General features: G+C 38.5%; 1 protein-coding gene across 1 annotated transcript in view; it reads right to left on the reverse strand.

Moving 5' to 3' along the window:
* Window positions 1–19,755, reverse strand: part of LOC308134260 (protein diaphanous homolog 3-like) — a gene marked incomplete at both ends in the record, with an annotated part of 162,653 nt that overhangs the window by 124,430 nt on the left and 18,468 nt on the right. The window contains 10 exons of the mRNA XM_080501923.1: window positions 361–465; window positions 2,046–2,110; window positions 2,184–2,302; window positions 7,735–7,861; window positions 8,119–8,227; window positions 8,853–8,963; window positions 12,631–12,736; window positions 13,023–13,159; window positions 16,465–16,534; window positions 16,844–16,918. Coding sequence (XP_080358049.1) covers window positions 361–465; window positions 2,046–2,110; window positions 2,184–2,302; window positions 7,735–7,861; window positions 8,119–8,227; window positions 8,853–8,963; window positions 12,631–12,736; window positions 13,023–13,159; window positions 16,465–16,534; window positions 16,844–16,918 — 1,024 coding nt within the window. The remainder of the gene's footprint in view (window positions 1–360; window positions 466–2,045; window positions 2,111–2,183; window positions 2,303–7,734; window positions 7,862–8,118; window positions 8,228–8,852; window positions 8,964–12,630; window positions 12,737–13,022; window positions 13,160–16,464; window positions 16,535–16,843; window positions 16,919–19,755) is intronic.

A 19,755-nucleotide genomic window follows, 5' to 3' on the forward strand; every position in this document is an offset into this window, starting at 1 on the left:
TTGTCAGAATAAATTGCTTTTAGAACAATTTCCTCTTATGGGATAGAGATCTGAGAATTAGAAATGGCCAACATGGAGGACCGGTCAGTGTTCTCATTAGACTTAGTGTCAGCTAGCCAACAGAGCAGCCTCCATGTCAAACCAAACTGCAGGCTCCAGTGCATAAAACAGCCAGTTCCATCCCCGTCCAGCAGCCCCAAATAACAAGAACATCTCACAATGTGTTAAACCGCTGTTTTTTTTTTGTTGTTTTTTTTTTTACTAGATTCAAACGGTTGTTGAGTAATCAAACCAAGTGCTTCGCTTTATCCATCATGTCTTTAAAACATACAAAACTTGACATTGACAGCTGAAACATACCTGGGACCTGAAGGCCTGGAGCTCTGCTTGGAGTTCTGCTATCGTTTCATCGCATTTCACCAGTTGAGCTTGTGCCTCTTGTCTGCTCAGGAACTCCTCATCAAACTTAAAAACAGAAAACACCAATACGTTACTGTGATGTTGTGAAGGTGATGCCAGTCACGTTCGCTCACCAAACAAACATTTCACGACCACAGTCGTAACCGTGTTCGATTTATAAATTAAGACATCGTCAGACAATGCATCTGGCTGAACAGCCTCATAAAGCAGTTGGTAAATATTTAAATTTATAGGCAGTGATCCTATGGGTGCTCGGGAGCTGGAGCACCCACTGAAAAGGTCAGGCATCAATTGGGGGATAGCCCATCAAAATTTAAAAAATTAAATAAAATAAACAATCAATTAAAAAAAAACATATTTGAATCAATACTTTCGCCTCACACAGGAATCAAACCCAGGCCTCTCGGAGTGTCTGCCGACAATCCCACCACTATACTAAATGAGTTGCATACACGGTTTTTGATACAACACATTTTCTTTCTATTCAAGTCCAAGTCATCAGTGCCTATGAATCAAATATTGTGTTTTCAGTGTCCCTGTGGGTGGCTTTCTACTTGCCTATTTTTTCTAGTGTCTTCTAAACCAAATCTTCAGTCCTTCTCCCTTTTCAACTCAATTTTCCCCCGCACATCTCATTTGAAAAAGTTGGAGGCGCACAAAGCTGAGATTTCCTGCTTGAGAGGGGCAGCATAAGGGGGCGTCGTTGCGAAAATGACGTAATACGCGGACGTGTCACTCATAAAACAGTCATAACTGTTTGGTCCCCGACAGTTAATAAAACCTTTCACTAGTCAATGGATCCAGAGTTCCTAGCAGAATCTACAGCAGTTCAACTTATTGTTAATTATGTCTATTAATCATTTTAATAAAATGTCCTTGTCTATCAATAAATTGTCTTACCAACAGCAATTTGTGTTTTTCATTTGCAAGCTATGCGGCTATAAACTCTGCTGCGACACAGACTTTAGTTAAAGACAGAAAAGAAAACATGGGCATGCTTGATATCAAATGACGTTTCTGTCACAATGCAAGTGACTTGCAGCAGGTTACTAATTTCTCATCAGAGAAAAAAAACAACATTTAAACATGTTGTTAAATACAGAACCTCAAAATAAAAGAGACTTCTGAGCATTTTATTGCAATGAAAATGTCACGTGCAAACGGCAAAGCGTGAGGAATAGCTTCTGCTCAACACGCAGAAAAATTAAGGACATGAAAAAATATAGGTTACCTTGCATTCTCACCGTGTTCTGCTTGCTTGATTGTATTAAGGGACCTAAATATTTTAAGGTCAGTCTGATTGTTATTCCAAAGGAAATGTCACCTTATGTAATGCCGACGGTAAGAAGGTAGTTTTTCAGGTTATTTTCTATAAATTTACAGAATGTTTGTCATGTTTATGATCTTCTGTTATTTTAACATAACCCCAAGGAATTATCTGTGGACTGTTTATTTCACGATGCTCATATTTTATTAAAAAAAATGCTACTTTATCCAAAAACAATTGTATAAAGGCCAGCAAGCTACGGTTCTGTTTTGTCCCGATGGTATAGTGGATAAACACAATGAAGATCTTGGATTTTCTTTTTCTTTTTTTCTTTTTTTTAACTTGGGTAAATACTTACCTTCTGTGCCAGCTCTGAAGCCCTTTGTTCATATTCATCTGTTCGAGCTTTTTCCACACATATTTCTACAAAAACAAAGGGAGTCACTTTAATGACAGCCGACAGTGTAAATAACATATGGAAAAGGGTGACCCTTACCCAAGAGGTGGCTGAAGTCAATGTCGAGGCGCTTGCGGTAACTGAAGTCTGGGTCAGTGCCACTGCGGTGAAGCACAACTTGTGCAACACACTCCTCGATGATCTTAAAGTACTGAGGCCTGTGGGTCAAAATGAGTGGTGTATAAGAGTCAGGAGACAAGTAAAGAGAGACATGAGACAATATGTTGGCGCCAGCTCATCCTATAAGCAGTGCTTCAACACTTGGTAAACACAAACGAGATTTGCTTCACCCTGTTATGGTACAATTTACTTACAAGGAAAGAGCAAACTATGCACATTTCATTAAGATATTATCGGGGGAAATGAGAGCACTCTTAACAATACGACACTTTATTTAACAAATTATTTAAAATCAATGATTTACAATATTTAAATTGTTCTTTATTTAGTTTCAACATTTTTTTTTTTTTGCAAGTTTGATCTTCTTGTCCTATAAGGTGCATGCAAGGGTACAGATTCAATCTCAAATGTGACATGGTCTGAACTGTGTTGACTGTTAACTTAAGACAGTACCATTTACAAAATTAGAATCATATTAATGTTACACACGTTAAGGCTCTTCAGTTTCCAAAGAACTGCTAAATCTAAAAACAGCCATTTAACACCACTTACACCTTAATATAAGCACCGTTTTGATGATACTGAAGAGCGGGGAATAGACACCAACCAATTAGCAGCTGTTAAGTAACCGCAGTTAAATTGTTTCACATTGCTCCTTTGAATGCAGTAATCTCAAAATAACCGAGGGCAAGCCTCAATAAGCAAAAGGAAATATTAGAGTGCAACAATGGCTGACACGCAAGGCTGGGAGCCACAGTGCTATTGCAAGTTAAAGAGAAAGCGTCTGTTTGATCTGCTCATTATCTCACAACAATGCCACTGAGAGTCCTAATCCCTTCTAGACCAAATCATTAACGAATACTCTGATATGTACAAACAGTGATTAATCTGGGAAACCGGTTCCCACCTCTCCCTGAAATGATGCAGAGACTTGATCTGATATTGTGACTGTGATTTAAAAGATGGGCTGATAGAATTGGCAATAGTCACAATGAAGAAAAAAAAAAAAAGGGGGGGGGGGGCATTATCAGTCAATCTTATCATGCTCCTTTTGTTATTCCTCGACTTTCGCAACCAAGAAAGAAAAAGAGGCTAAATATCTTTGAGATCAAGAATTCAAAGACTCTGCCAACAACAGATCATTACAACAATCAGCTGCAAGAAGTGCAGCGCAATCAAAGAAAGACATTTTAGATATGATGCCACATGTGAAGTGATAAACGACTCTGCAATCATCAGATTTTGAATGCCTCTCACTGGGTTGCTGCAATTTACAACCAATTGGGGACAAAGAAATGTGGAAAAATAAAAGTTGCAGATTAGCTACGATTTCTACTCGTAATCCCAGTGTAATCTTACGTTATGCTTGTTGTGTCCAGCAAAATCTGAGCAGAAATGTTGCATGTATATTGAAAAACACTGCCTTAAAACTCACAAATCCTTCACGTTAACATTATTTTTGCACTATATATTACATACTACACTGCTCAAAAAAATATAGGGAACACTTATATAATCAAACTGTCCACTTAGGAAGGCACACTGATTGACAATCAGTTTCACATGCTGTTGTGCAAATGGTATAGACAATAGGTGGACAGTATAGGCAATTAGCAAGACACCCCCAATAAAGGAGTGGTTCTGCATGTGGTGACCACAGACCACTTCTCAGTTCCTATGCTTTCTGGCTGATGTTTTGGTCACTTTTGAATGCTGGAGGTGCTTTCACTCTCGTGGTACCATGAGACGGAGTCTACAACCCACACAAGAGGCTCAGGTAGTGCAGCTCGTCCAGGATGGCACATCAATGCGAGCCGTGGCAAGAAGGTTTGCTGTGTCTGTCAGTGTGGTGTCCAGAGCATGGAGGCGCTACCAGGAGACAGGCCAGTACACATCAGGAGATGTGGAGGAGGCCGCAGGAGGGCAACAACCCAGCAGCAGGACCGCTACCGCCACCTTTGTGCAAGGAGGAGCACTGCCAGAGCACTGCAAAATGACCTCTAGCAGGCCACAAATGTGCATGTGTCTGCTCAAACAGTCAGAAACAGACTCCATGAGGGGGGGTACGAGGGCCTGACGTCCACAGGTGGGGGTTGTGCTTACAGCCCAACACCGTGCAGGACGTTTGGCATTTGCCAGAGAACACCAAGATTGGCAAATTTGCCACTGGTGCTCTTCATAGATGCAAGCAGGTTCACACTGAACACATGTGACAGACGTGACAGAGTCTGGAGACACCGCGATGAACGTTCTGCTGCCTGCAACATCCTCCAGCATGACCGGTTTGGCAGTGGGTCAGTAATGATGTCGGGTGGCATTTCTCTGGGGGGGGGGGCCGCACAGCCCTCCATGTGCTTGCCAGCAGTTATTTTAGTGTACCCTTTATTTTTTTTGAGCAGTGTATATTTTTTTCCCATTGACTATACAAATCGACTACAGCAATCACTGAGTCAGTGAGAGGGCTGCTGTGGTTCAGCTCTTCGAGAGGATCATCTAATATTAAGGTCGGTGGTGTGACTGAACTTGTATATGTCATCGAGACTGCCCAACAGATAAAATGTACTGTATATGTAAAGTTTATTCAACATTAATCCATGTCTTTATAGAAGCTTTAGCCACACAGGCAAAGGCATTTCAAATGTCTTGAGATGCTGTACAAATCACGTCAAATACAGTAAATGTGATGAAGAAAAATATATTAAAAACAACATCCCTCATTATTTATTATGGCAGATCCCACGGCACAGCTGTGCTCATTAATCCAGCATTGATATTTTTTAATAAATATATTAAATTTAAATATATTTAAAAAATATACATTTAAAAAAGCAAAAGAAAAGTTTGGTTCGCTCAAACAGATTTTCTCCCTTCCTCTAACTTTGCAACTTTAGGCTTGCACGTCAATCAACATCCACACAAAACACGACTTCTGCTATGTATGTGTTAAGACAAAAACCAAGTGTCAATATGCACAGACATTTAGCTTCCCGTGTGGACTTCAAGCATTAGCGAGAAACAGATGCAAGGTGGTGCAGTGGAAGTACATCCAGCTTGCAAAGACAGCAGGCCAGGGAAAAGAGGGGATTACTTGCAGTGTGTGGATGTTGAAAATAAAAACGGATGCTTTTGGCAGACTGCACGGTGCAAAACAGGAGGACAAATAGGTCACTTTGGATAATGAGTGAAGTTGCTCATCTGAATGGCTGCCAATTCTCAAAGAAAAAACAGTGACCGTCTCCCAACATAAATAGCTGATCGAATTGCCAGCAAGTACAAACGTCACTCATAAGTCATCCATGAATACTCCTTATACATAAGTGATGGAAAAACGATGAAAAATGCATGCTTTGACAGATATTTTAAAATATCCCAATCAATATGTGGCAAGTTATCCCGTGGTTCACTTTGCTCAGCTTCTGCCCAAATGTGAAAATATGCCTGGCCAACCATAAAGTATTCAACGGGACAACTTTTTTCCTCCTCTCAATTTTATTTTATTATTGGAGTAGAAATTAGGTTGAAAACCTTCAAACAAAAACAGAAATGTACAACCATTACTTGTAAACAAACAACACGTCTCAAATGTTTTATCCTTTAAAATATTTCATCACCATGTACCTCTAATTTATCAATCATCAAATATTATTTCTCAGTTATCGTTTACATTGAAACATGTAACAACAAAGTGGCAAATGAAACCAAGCAGGCTGCTTCACTGCTGCTCAAAATTAATAGGCCTGCTGTCTATTTTACTCATCCAAGAAGCCAAACTATACATTTTCTGCTTCGAGCAACAAGACAAACATTTCTTATCAATATATTTCCGGTTCCTCCATACCAGTAGCTCATTCATGGTTTGACCCAAGCTGAACAGTAGTCTCTCCTCTGCTGTCTGAAGCCACAATGGAGAACAGAGTGACCCTGCTAAGAGACTGCAGGCAGGTGCTCTCAATCAGCTGGTGTTCCTTTGGGGTGAGGTCCTGTCCTCAACAGGAAGGCAACACACTGCTCTACTTGTCCTCCAGGTGTCATGGTTCCTTTGACATCAACTGATTTGACCTTTTACTCAACAATATAGTATATGTAAAGTACCGGCCCACATCTGTGAGTGACCATTTCTTACAGTAAAGCTATGTCAGAAACATGAAACTTATTTTGTAACTGAAACAAGGTTAAAATGTCATTAAAATCACTTTGTTAATCAACAGTTTCCGGAAACAATGGGGATGGCCAAAAGCCACAGTTTGCCTATCCCTGTTTTGACGTTATCCTCTTAAACCCGACAAGTGCAAAAGCATTCTACTGCCTATTCACTTCAATTTCTTTGAATTTGTGAAAACTGAACTCACATTGAAGTTATGACATTTAAAAAAAAAAAGGCTCCAGACATAATGTCAGTCAAACTGTTTGGCCATTACCTCGGCGAAATTAGGTTCACTATGAATTATTTTTATTTTACTTTATTTATTTCAAGAAAAAAAGTATCATTCAATAATTTATTTATAATAAATAGATGATCATCAGATTAATAATTTCAGCAATAGATGGCATTGTTAAAAAAACTATCCTCGTGACAAAGCAAACTGTGGCTTATCAGGTTTTGCTGTCAAAACATTAAAATAAAAGAGAGAAAAAATAATACCGAAGTGAACACAGACGATTGCAACATACAATGTGTGTGTCCAATGAATAATCTTATAGCATCACTAGTGTTTCCCAAGTTGATGGTAAAAATGATGGCGGGTTTAATAATACTAATAGTGGAGGCATTTAGTACTCGACGCATAAGCATTTCTAATACAGAAAATTAATCAGACCCAGTTCGAGGAGAGTGTCTGACAGGTGTTTTTTTGGGTGGGAGAGAAAACTGCAGGTGATGCATTTGGTATTCTTCAGATAAAAGCTCCATCTTTTGATCAAACTATGGTTTAAGTCAGAGCCAGCTGTGAGAGAACCAACATAAAATAAGCCTTTGAAAAGTACCATTAATAGCTGATGAGAAATGCTCTGGAGCTATAGTTGCTGGAGATAGCTGTGAGATGAAAGAGAACGCATTCTCTTTGTTAGCCGGTGTCGTTGAGAGGGTTTAAGGCAGAAGAAGTTACACCCCAGCGGAACATGAGCACCCCACCAGCGCTCACAGGTGGCCAACCTTTGCACCTTTGTACTTACTTACTGTTCGTGATTATTTCTCACACAAACTGTAAGTAACAGAAATATACAGTAAAACTCCCAACTAAACCAAAGTGTTAAGGTGCTAATCAATTATTAACTAAAATCGTATTATGTCAATATAGAAGGTTCAAATCATATACACACACACAAACATTAACTGCACATGTTGGAAGTAAATTTAAAAAAAAAATGGAAAATTAAAAATCTAATTAAATAGCAAACTGATCATTACAAGTGCAGCTTGCTTCATTACGGCCTCAATTACCAATGCTCCGTGTGCACGTGTTGACCTTACCTGATCAGGTAGTCATTGCGTATCAGCATGAGGTGCTGCAATATAGAGAGGAAATAGGGCTCGGCGCTGCTGTCCTTCACTGTGCTCTGCACAATACGGAACACATCCCCCGCATCGGTGCAGGAAGTCAAGGAGGGATCCATTAAAAGAAACATGCTCCCCCCCCCCCCCACAGAAAAGGAGAAAAAAAATGTACATGAAAGAACCATTTAGGATTTTCTTTAAATTTCCCATTGCAGAGCATCTCGTCAACAACAGTTGACCTTGAATTCACGCGCTCAACATTTCCAAACAATGTCAAACTCCAATACAAGAAAAACGTACACTGAATCAGACCTGACTTGCATATAACTTGGCAAAAGTGAAAAGGATATTCCAGCTCACACTTGATGTCTTCCAACCTATGAGAGAACTCCATCATATCTTCTTCTTTGTGCTCCTCGAACACCTTGAGCTGGATGTCGAGGGCCTCGTTTCTGACAGCCATCAGGTTCTACAGGCGAATCAAGGAAGAGACATAGAACTGCAGGCTGAATAGATGCATTGAGAGCCAAAACAAAGCAACATGAATTACGATGAGGGGCTTGAGAACCTTAACGATATGAGAAATTCTTTGACAGCTCCATACACAATATAACAGATAGCTTAAGTAAAGTTAAATAAGTAATATCAAGTTAACTGCACATATAAACAAAAGGCTCGAAACCAAGATTACTCATCGTTGTTTACAGGTGTCAGCATCAACTTGCACTTTTACTTATTCATTATCTTGGCAGTAAAAGCAACATTGTTTACAACACATAAACATGTTAGGCAGATCTATTAAAGCTAGTAGGAAGATTATTAGCCCAGACACTGGAAACTTTATTAGTTTCTGGCTGCCACACAGACAGAGGGCGTACAAACTCCACTTTGTTTCATAAATTATTTGCTGGAGCAAATCGAAAATATTTCACTGGAGTGGACAAGTCATTAAAATATTTACAACGCGAGTGTGAGTTTATATTGTGAATTTGTGAACGTGTGTGTGTGTGTGTGTGTGTGTGTGTGTGTGTGTGTGTGTGTGTGTGTGTGTGTGTGTGTGTGTGTGTGTGTGTCTGTGGTTGTGTTTTGCTTACCGGCAGTATCTCTTTCAGGCCGCAGCGCATAAATTCATTTCTAATGTGAAGCCTGAAGTCCAACTCATCAGGAGATGTAACCAGTGCGTTGATGAGCTGCATGCATGCCACCTGCGACATGAGAAGAACAGAGAATAAAGTCGGAGACAAGAGGGAGCAAGAGAACCAAAGAAGAAGATGACTGACTTCTTCCCAGAAGTTGATGAAACGCATGCTGGCATGCATTCCAAATGAGTTATGTCCCTTGGAAGCAGAGGACCATAACTAATGCATGTCTATTTTCTCCAGTCACCAGCTGGGGGGGGGGGGGGGGGGGGGGGGGCATTTTAATATTAATGCAACAACTGCAGACCCATACACACAAAACTAACTAACAGTCAATTTGAGGGCAAACTGGCGCATTTGGAAGCTGTTTTCACTCCCGCCTGAGTTTGGTTTACTACACAGGGACTGCTGGACCCTGTGACTCTTCGACTAGCTGGGCAAACACAAACAGAAAAATCAATTATTGATCAGAGGAGCACTCCATTCATGTGTGAAAAGAAGGCATGGGCTAAATATTCAGATGCCTTGAGAGTCATTGTGAAATCCAGCATATTCCTATTTTTACCACTTTCGCTCAGATTTTTTTAAAATGATAAATCTTCTCGTTTTAGAATTGAAATACAGGCAAGTGATGCGACAGTAAATCACATTGTCATAATTTGTTTCGGGGAAGTTGAAACCATTACTGCAAAGACCTCGACAGTTATTTAGGAGATTGCCTTACTGCAATGAGTAAAGAGAAAATAGCATACCTCTTACTAATGTAAACAAATAGTCCATATGGTCATGATTTTCTCAAACAATTAAGATCTGTTATAGGAATACTGTGCATCTACATTGTCAACTAAATAATGTACACGTATGTAATCTCATCATCTGCTATTGCTCCCGCTTTTTTTGCACCCCCCTTTTAAAAAAGAAAAAAAAATCAATTAGATAAACAAGTCTGACATCTTTTTGCTCATCCAAATTCCTTTTTACACTATTATCTAAATCTCCACCTGACTAAACTATTCAGTCTTCCTTCTCAGACATTGGCTTTGTAAAGAAGGATAGAGTGCCTGGAGCAACAAATTGCTACATTTAGGATAACGGTATTTACACTTTAAATATGCATGGGCTTAAAAAGGATTTGTGTTGTCTATTAGACACTGGGAAGTAATACTAAAGCATTCATAAAACTCAGCTAAGTAGAAAGAGACGCATTTGCACAGCCACAGATGACTTTGGTCTTTTTGAGACTCAGTAGTATGAAATTCAACCACCAAAATCGTCATCTCTTTTTTTTTGTTTTGTTTATGTGCAATTTTTTCCATGCAAGAATTTCGTCCCATCTCATTGATGATTGATTCCTTAGCTCTCACTTTCTCGAAGTGATTATATAGTTTTTCGTCCATTGAATGTATGTGAAACTGAGTGCTAATAATAATAATACTACAAGAGGGGAGCAACGATTGCATCTTTTAATTAGGTTGAGTGATGGTCACTGCATGACAATGACGCACAACAACAGAAACAAATGATTGTCCTGGTGAAAATGTCTGATTGTTGGTGCATGCGTGCGTGTAGGAGTGGAGAATTATCAATGTCCATCCCTGAGCTAGCAATTAAACACGCAGACAGCATATTTTAATAATGAAGAACATTATTGACGCAAACCAATGCTGGCCATGTTTAGAAAAGCTCATATACACCATCGCAATTGTCTGTATATAAGCAGGGAGCTGATCAATAAAACGATGAGAGGAATGACGTGTTAATGAAAGGCACTAACTCCAGTAAAAGTCAATGTGTTTGGGCAGCTGAACAATTTTTAATGTATAGAAGTTAAGATGATGAAGATTGGTGAGACATTGAGTTTGTTTTGAGAAGAATGTGATAAAATGCTGGTTATGATCGCTCAGTCGTTCCCAATCCGAGATCCAGGACCCCTTTGAGGGTGCTGTAATTATTTGGCTCCTTGCGGGTTGTCAAAATTGGATTTAACAAATGAAAGAAAAATATAATAAGACACTTTCCAGAATCAAGAGCATTTTCACACTTGTTAGTGTGGAGGCGCATTTTCTGCAAACCAGAAAGTAATGACAGACTGTACTGAGCTTGATCCACATTCACATCGACCTTTTCCACTCTGGTCTAAATGCCACACCAACTGGCAGAGCATTAAGTTCACGTGACGACAACCAGAACTTTTTTTAGTTACTACTAATATGTCTTTGATGCACTCTTGCTTCCTGCTTCCTGAATGAATTTATCAGACAAAATACCTATCACAAAATAGAGTCGTGGCTCCAGTTTGATGCTTAGTGGATGGTTGAACACTGCATCCACACAGCACCAGAGATAAGTGCATTTTTGTTCATTTGGGGGGGGGGGGGGGTTTGTATTTATTTATTTTTTTGCTACTTAGTTTAAGATTGAATGTAAAATTCAAAGTATTTGTGCACATACTACTTGCCGTGTTGTCTGGTCTGATGTACTGCCAGGTAAAGGTTTTTACACACAACATTAAATAATGGAAGTGAGTAACTACCACACTCACAGTGGTCATGGTCATTACCTGTATTTTCAAATAAGTCACGTTTGCACCATTTTGTAACCTATGTGTGTTCATTTTTGGTGAATTGGTGTATGTTGTGGTTTCATACTGTAATTTAGATTTGTACACGACTTGATTTCAAACTGAGTTGAACTGTATGGAAACTGGCCACATTAGTGATCAAGAGAGCAAGAATAAGAAATAAAACCCAGAGGTACAGCCATCTCACAAACTGTGGCATGAATACCTGCTGTATTTCTAGACCCACTGCAGGTTTTTTGGGAATGGTTAGGCATTTCTGGATATCTTAGACAATCTGGAGATCATATCTACAAGATGAATTGACTAAAAGAAAACTGGAGACTGATCTGAGCTCTTTGTGTGCCTGGTGATGAGCTTGTATTTCTGGCTTTGAGATATGAAGCTGAATGCGAGTGCACAGTGTGGGAATTCTACTTCATTCAGTCTCTCCCAGCTGTCTGCACATATCAGGCTGATGTCAACAGAAACAGTGCAGATGAATTAGGTGGCAGACTTTCACTTTCTGTCCTGTCTGTGCTCTAAGTGATCATTAAAGTAGATGTCTGTGCTTAATTGAAGCATCTGGTACTGACAGTCCATGTGTAGCTGATAGGATAGTGGCTTTTTTTTAATATATGCATAATTATGTTTCCCTTGAAAGTACTGATATTTCTATATTACTGCTAATCACGTAGCTGAAAGAAATAGATGTGTCATGTTATATTTGCTCGATAACAACACAATGCCTTTGCTATTTAGGGTATACTCTGTTCAGTTGTGTAGTAAAATCAACCCGGACATTACTCAAACTGAGTTCAAAACAAAGTGAAGTCCAAAGTTTTTGTCGAAATTGTTTCTGAAAAGATTATACGAAACATCAGTGATGATTTCCTTTTTAATGAAATATCAAACTTAAACACAAAAGACACATTCAAATCGTGGTTTTCTGTTCAATTCCTGTATGCTTGTCTGTGTAGTTTGCCATTGTTGAATACCACAAAAATAGCAATCCATAGCCCATTATCTGAAATACAATTCAATACAATAAATTGAAGGTTTCAAGATGGCTTTGATACGCAGGCATTCTCACATTTCCAGCCATTCTGTTCATATTTTTTTTGTAAAATCTGGGGGAAATAAGGTGTCATGACTGCAAGTGTAGTTAGCACTCACTTGTAACTGAACCGAGCGGTCTCGAAGTCCTTGCACAATAGGGCTGAACCTCTCAATGGCTCGCCATTCCCCTGCTGTGGTGATGGCTTCAAGGACCTTCTCTAGACTGAACGAGAACATGAAATGCGTGAGTGAAGGTAAAAAAAAACAAAAAAAACCTAAAGTAATACATTCATTTAAAAGGATTTTGACCATCAGGTATTTCCTTCCATATTTTACCCAAGGCTAAAGAAATGATAAAGGTATATGGCTGAAGAAATGCATCCGAGGCATATTTTTCCTTCATCCACTTCAATTTTAGCTGTCTGAGCACATTTCACAAAGCACAACACTGACATTTGAATGAAATAAACAAAACGGTTATCAACTGCTGGATAAAATGGACAACATACGTGTTTTCTTCGCCGACAATGCAGATGGCTGAGAGGAGCTTCACCACGTCAGTCATCATGGCAGACTGACAGGGATCAATGGCTCTTGCCAGTAAAGCAAGACTTTTTTCCTCGCCCAGGATCCGATCCAATCCATACTGCAGGTAGCAACAAAAGGTTATTTAGATAATCCCATTCTGGTCCATTTTCCAGAAGCATATCAAGTCACATTAAAAAAATAAATAAAAACATGACATTGGTTTCCTTGCAAATGAAACATTTGACATTCTATTGAAGTTAAAAAGGGGTCTCTTGTTCTTTTTGCAGAAAATAAAATGCTACTCAGATGTCTGGCATAGCATAATATGTAACAGAACTCCTTTACCAGTAAACTAGATAGAAATGTGACTTCTAAGAATGTAATTCATCACTTACTGGATGTAATCATCTACTTATCTCACATTGGATACTAAAAGTAGAAAAGTAATAATGTATAACGTAGTGTATTTATATCGATTGACATGAATGTCTGGACTTGAAACAGCATTAGATTACAATATAGGATTCTGTAGAGATCACTGTCAACATTTAAAGTCATTGCTGAAGAATTAGTGTTCATTTGTACTGAAAGAATTGAATCAAAAAAATCTAGTTTGTACGTTTTTCTTCAAGAATGGGGTTGGAGTTTATAAGATTTTTTTTTCTTCATCCAACTCCTGTTCTTCTTTTCATGGAATGTATTGTTTGTTTGTTTTTTGTTGGATTGTTGCTTTATTTTAGGTTGCATTACCTTGAAAAAAGAATAAATAAAATGAAATGAAAAAATGAAAAAAATGAAAAAAAAGTCATTGTTCGCTTTTGTTGGGGAAAAAAATTGTCAAGGCAATGATGGACTGTTTTTATTTTGAGAAAGAACTAGTGGTAGTTTTAATTTACATTTTGTGGTGCAGCAGTTTTGGAAATGTTGCAATTCGACCATCTATTCGCCAAAATTTAGCCCATTTCAAACACAGTCCTTGAAATTATCCTATCCAATGATAACCAATTGTTCCTAACTAATCAACTTTCACTTACTTTCACGTGATACATTACCCCTATAAAACAGGTGCCGAGATTTGGAGATTATTCGGGTAATTCACTTAATTATGTTACAGTATGTTCAGAACAAAGCTAAAAGTTAGTGATTCATGATTTCCAAGAAATTACAAAATATTAACTGTATCTCTTCTCTGGTAATTCAAAGAGTTAAAGACAATCTTTGGCTGATTTGTCTGTATGAAACCTATCAAACCACAAATGAAGTATTGCGTATGCATTTTGTTTTACTGGGTGAAGAAAAAGCAACATGCTCATTTTACTGGGGACGGTTTTTTTGATGCAGCTGAGTGGTTCAAGGAATAATTTCACAGTGTGGTAATTCTTAGTATTACATTATTATGCCGTTGGCGACAGACAATACAAAATATGCAAGTGTGTGACTTGACACAGGGAGGCAGAAGAAGAAAAGGCTGCAGTGACAGCTGGCAGAGAACACCTGTCTTCTTGGCATTGTGGGTACCTTCCGTCCCAAGATGCCTTTCTAGCCAGGGAAAGGTCTGGACTGACAGAGGAGCCTACGGGTAAATGCTGGCGTCTGGCGCCTGTTGAGACGCAGGATTACAAGAGACCTTACAGCACACTTTGTGCCAGAGGGGCTGTATATCCATCTCCGCAGGGTTTTAGCTCCATGTGGCGAGATCCCCCCCCCCCCCCCCTCCTTGCCTGTGTCTACTTGTGGACTAACAGGACATGAGGAGGAAAAGCTGAAGCATTATGAAACGAAGCTACTTCAACAGAACACATTTACAAGTGCTTAGGCCTGGGCGCAGAGTCAATATCATCGTCTACTCTGTTTTAATGGCATCATTTCATCACGGGACTCGATTCCTTTTTAAGTTATGTTAGGCCCTGTCCACAAGAGCCAAAACAATCTTTTTCTCCCTGGCATTCTCAAAAAAAACAACAAAAAAAAAAAAAAAACATTTTGTCCACATGTCATGAACATGAATCATGAATCGTTTTCCGCAATTATTATACTTTGTTGCATGTCCACAGCATTTCCGGGCGCCTGAAACGCCCCAGCATGTGGATTATCAGCCAAAAACGATGCGGTTAAGTGAAATGGCATTTTTATGTGAAAAGGCCCTTAGTCAAGAGAAAACAATGGGCAAAGTTCAACTAATGACTGCTCTTACGTTTGATGCTGGGCAACAGACAACGCAATGCCTCGATTAGTTTAAGACCAACACAGTTTCCATCTTCTTGTCGTCTTTGTGCCACATACATTTGTATGCAAATGTGCACCAATCAAATCAAGTTATTTGAAAAGCACTCTTAGTACAGTAATTTGCAGCACAAAGTGTTTAAAGGCTAAAAACAAAAAGAAAAATAATAAACAGTGAAACCCAACTTCCGTGGGATTGTTTGCCCTGAATTGAAGAATTTTCAGCTGCATCAGAAAAACAAATTTTGCATCGGATCAGCTTGAAGTGTCAAATCAATAGCTTTGCTCTGCCTTGTTATCTTTTGCTGCAGTGTACCAAACACACAACAATAACTGTTTTTTACAAAACTACATTGCATAAAAAACAACAACTGGTTTTTAAAGTAGACCACTGTTTGAGATGCTATTCCCACACACATTATTGTCTGATTTATGGTTAATAATCTGTGCTTGTAGTTCATCAGCACATAAAGAACAGCTAATGAAGCTGTATTTTTTGTAGTCTTTCTTCACTACAGCGCTTTTTATTTCCAGAGCCACCAGAAAATACTAATTACAGAGATGACACGTCTTGCGGGTCAGGAGTATTCAGGTTCTAGAAAAGTGTCATACGGTGTCAAACAACACTAGTAAAACTCAGATCAATTGGCTTTATAAAGTGAAAATAATATGATTCTGCTTCATTGCTCATATTAATAAAATCCCTGGGGCCTAATTAGATTGAAAAAATGAAGGGAAAAAACCACCACTTTGAAGGGTGCAAAGTACAAAACAAAGATAAAGCCTAAAGTCAATCAAGCTTTTTAAAAAAGAAACATTTTTAACACGAAATTTAATCAACATTTTGATTACCAATATGTCCACAGATAGATGACACAAGACTGCAGGACAAAGGTATTTCAGCCGAGGCACAGCTATGATGGTGTGGATTAAATTGAAAAAAGGTTTTCTATCTGCTCAAAATAGATAGACTTTATACTTAATTCCACATCAAATATCATCACGTTTTGTTTTTGTTTGTTGGTTTGTTTTTATGCCAAAGAGGGACCCCGACTGTCATCGTTGCAACAAGAAACAAACGCAGATGGGAGGCCATACAGGTCGCAGGGATGTCCAAACCACTCACAAGAAAATCTTTTGTGGTCATTCAAAAATTTTGAAGCAAAATACAAGGGTTTACTCACAAAAAGAAACACTTACCTTATTGTTCATGGAGGCCTTGAGACATTGAACAACTTTATGTTGATTCTTTTTATCAATCCTGTCTTGCCTGGGAACACAGGATAGTGAAATGATCCATTGCTCTCTACTATAAACCATTAAATCGATTCTATACTTAGTGTATGCGAGGAGTTTGAAAATACTCGCTTATAAATACATATTCAGATAAACGGCTCAGGGAGCAAATATTCATTTCGTTTTTAAAAGGCACAGAAACAACAGTTGACTGCACCGCCAATTATGAGTGCATTTCTATTGGCTATAATTAGAAAGAGTGTCGATTTGCCATCAGTTCATTGTAGAGAGCTGGGCATTCGTTTAGACTAGAATACACTCGAGTGTGTGTAAATAAACTTACTGTTTCTTGAGGAGCAGTCTCTCCAAAATGTCCAGCAGCAGTCCAAGACCCTCATGCCCAAAGCTCTGCACCCAACTGAAATAACAAACAGGAAATCAATAACACAACAGTGTTAGACTGACAACTGACAGCAATAATTTCACACTAATCAACCGCCATGGAAAGTTTGAAGACAGAAAAAACATGTAGAATTCAGGACTCTGTGCCGAAAAGAAACTCGGCAGCAGCAAACATTGGCTACCTGTAGGCATGCTTCATGCAACCAAAAGAAAAAGATGCTATTACAAGTAATCTTGGACTTTCGTCCATTAGTAATACTTAAAAAAAATGTATCAGAGATTAAATATTTGAATGATTTAACATTGTTATCATGTTGTACTTGCACAATTTTCAACAATAACTTGAGCGATAATGCTACATGTTATGAATCCACATCATAAAAAAGCATCCTTGATGCAATGACACAAGAAACTTCAGAAGAAAATCAAAGGAAATAATGGAGGAGAAATAAGTGTATTGCCCGAGGACAAATTTAATTCTCAGTCATGCTTGAAGCAAGTGACATTTTAGCTGAATCTCTCCAAAGGACGTTAGGAAAGTTCACACCTCACTGTCATGAAAAAAAAAAAGCTGCGGGTAGATCAAATTTTGCTGCTGCTCTCTATGTGAAAGTTGATTTTAGACATCGTATGGAGAAGGTGCCTTTGGTGGATCACAGGGAATGTGGCCTGTGATTAAAGAGTTATTACGAAAGCCCGGGACCAACGTGTAATATAGATTTATTTTCCTTTGAAAGGGCACAGTTCTTTCCATCGAGTCCTTTGAAACTGTGACGCCGAGTGGATCGAGAAAAAAAAAAAAATCAATTCCCTAAGCCACATCACACTCTTCAAAAGTGATTTATTTAAGGGAAAGTTGTTGTTACTACACTGGTCTACTTTGGCGCCAATTTGGTTAAGATTTTTTTTTTTCTTTGGACAAAAAGAATGTTAACTATGTTAAAACAGATCCAATTATAGTTTCACCTAAATAAGCTTCTGGAGGATAAAAACTTAATTCATGAAAATGTATGGTTGAAGAAGCACTTGCACACATTCATTCAAGAAGAGAGAAAGAAAACGATCGTTCACCAATATTTGAACAAATTCTAAATTAAATCATACGATTCAGTTTTTCTCTACATTGTAAAACTAAAACACTCAAGCCTTCTGATACAATTCTTATTTTACAATTCTTATCTACAACAGCTACAGTACAAAAGCTACTACTACAATCTTAACAAATTGCACATACTGATGCAAAATATTGTTAAATGTCAAACATAATAACAATAACAATAATAAGTGCTGCATGATGCATATAATTACCACCTCAACCTGACTGCATGGCTTAGATCTTAATGCTCACTATGATTTAAGCGTCTCAGCGCTGTGTTGAGTCCATTACTCTTAAGAAATCTGTTTAGAAAAAAAAATCCTTGTTTACTTTAAAATGTGTGTAATTTGGCGGGTCAGATTGGAGCCTCTTGTATGCTGGTTTTCGCCCACAGGCCTTATATTTGACACCCCTACAGTAAGTAAAAAATGTAAAGCAAGTGAAGAGAAATTGTGGCACTCTCACTCAAACTTTCATCTGACATATGGAAAAGAGAATGTGACTAACATACAGTCCAATCCTGGTAAAGGCTTTACTTAATGCATTGAAATTGTAAAGAGGATGTAATAAGTAAAGTTAATGAGTTAAGTTTTCTTAAGATTAAAGCCCTGTGTGGAGATATGTGCAGAAAATGGGGTATTTATCAAAATATACCAAAACTGTATGCAACAATAGTGAGTCAAACAACAGGAATAGTAACAAAAAAAAAGCAACAGTAAGACTTCTTGAAAAGTAGAATCAGAACAGAAAATCACTGAAGCAGTGATCCTTATTACAGAGAACCCACAAGCTCCAGATCCAAGGTTTCACTTACAACTTAACGACAGAAAGGAACCATTAAGCGGACACGCATTTCAGCAAGAATGTTTTGTTATTCAGATAAGAGTGGCAAATAACAAGCGTTACCTTGTGAGCTTGACTGAAAAGCCTTTAAGTCTGCAGACAACAGGCTGAGTGAGACTGTGAGTGACTGTACCTCTTCCTGACTGAGCCCGAATACTGCCTCCCAACATCCGCATTCGCTCTGCCACTCTAATCAACAAACTGCATGCCTTCCAGCATCAAATGTACAGAAACTCTCAAGGTGACAAGATAGAATGAGAAGCTGTTATCTGTATTTGAAAAGCAGTATAAATAGCGTTTGCCAGGTGTTTATCCGTTATATTTTTGTTGGTAGTAAAGCATAACAATAAAGTCCATTATTTATATCAAGAAAGAAACACTTAGAAACGCTAACAGATAATAGTCTTTATCTCATGTAGTTTGAATCACCGTTTGCTCACAAGAAAATTACTATTTTTGTCAAAATGAATGACTTGAAACATTTAGAGGAGTTTGTCTGCGAGCTCGAGACGAAGCTTAAACTACGCATTAAAATTAGGGGGGGAATAAGTTGATTAAATTACACTGATGGTGTCCAACAACGTGGAGTCGGTATTTCAGAGACAGCCGATCAACCAGGATTTTCACATGAAACCAAGTCGAGTCTTTCCAAAGACAACATTTTGCAGCGGTTTTTTGATGCAACATTAGACAGGGTTTCGTGGTTAGTTGAAAATGGCAAAGAGCCCCAGGAGCTAAAGTTTCCCCTCATTACTAAAAATGTATACCAATGACCAACATGCCAAGGGTCACTGGGCACTGGTCGAGTAAATTACCCACGTTACCGTAGTGCCAGTACATAGTGCAGCAAGGGCCTGTGAACCAATTACTCTTGTAGTGATATTATAATTTCTGAATTCAGCTGTTGTCTCTTA

The sequence above is a fragment of the Blennius ocellaris genome (assembly GCF_963422515.1).
Source record: "Blennius ocellaris genome assembly, chromosome: 1".
NCBI lineage: Eukaryota > Metazoa > Chordata > Actinopteri > Blenniiformes > Blenniidae > Blennius > Blennius ocellaris.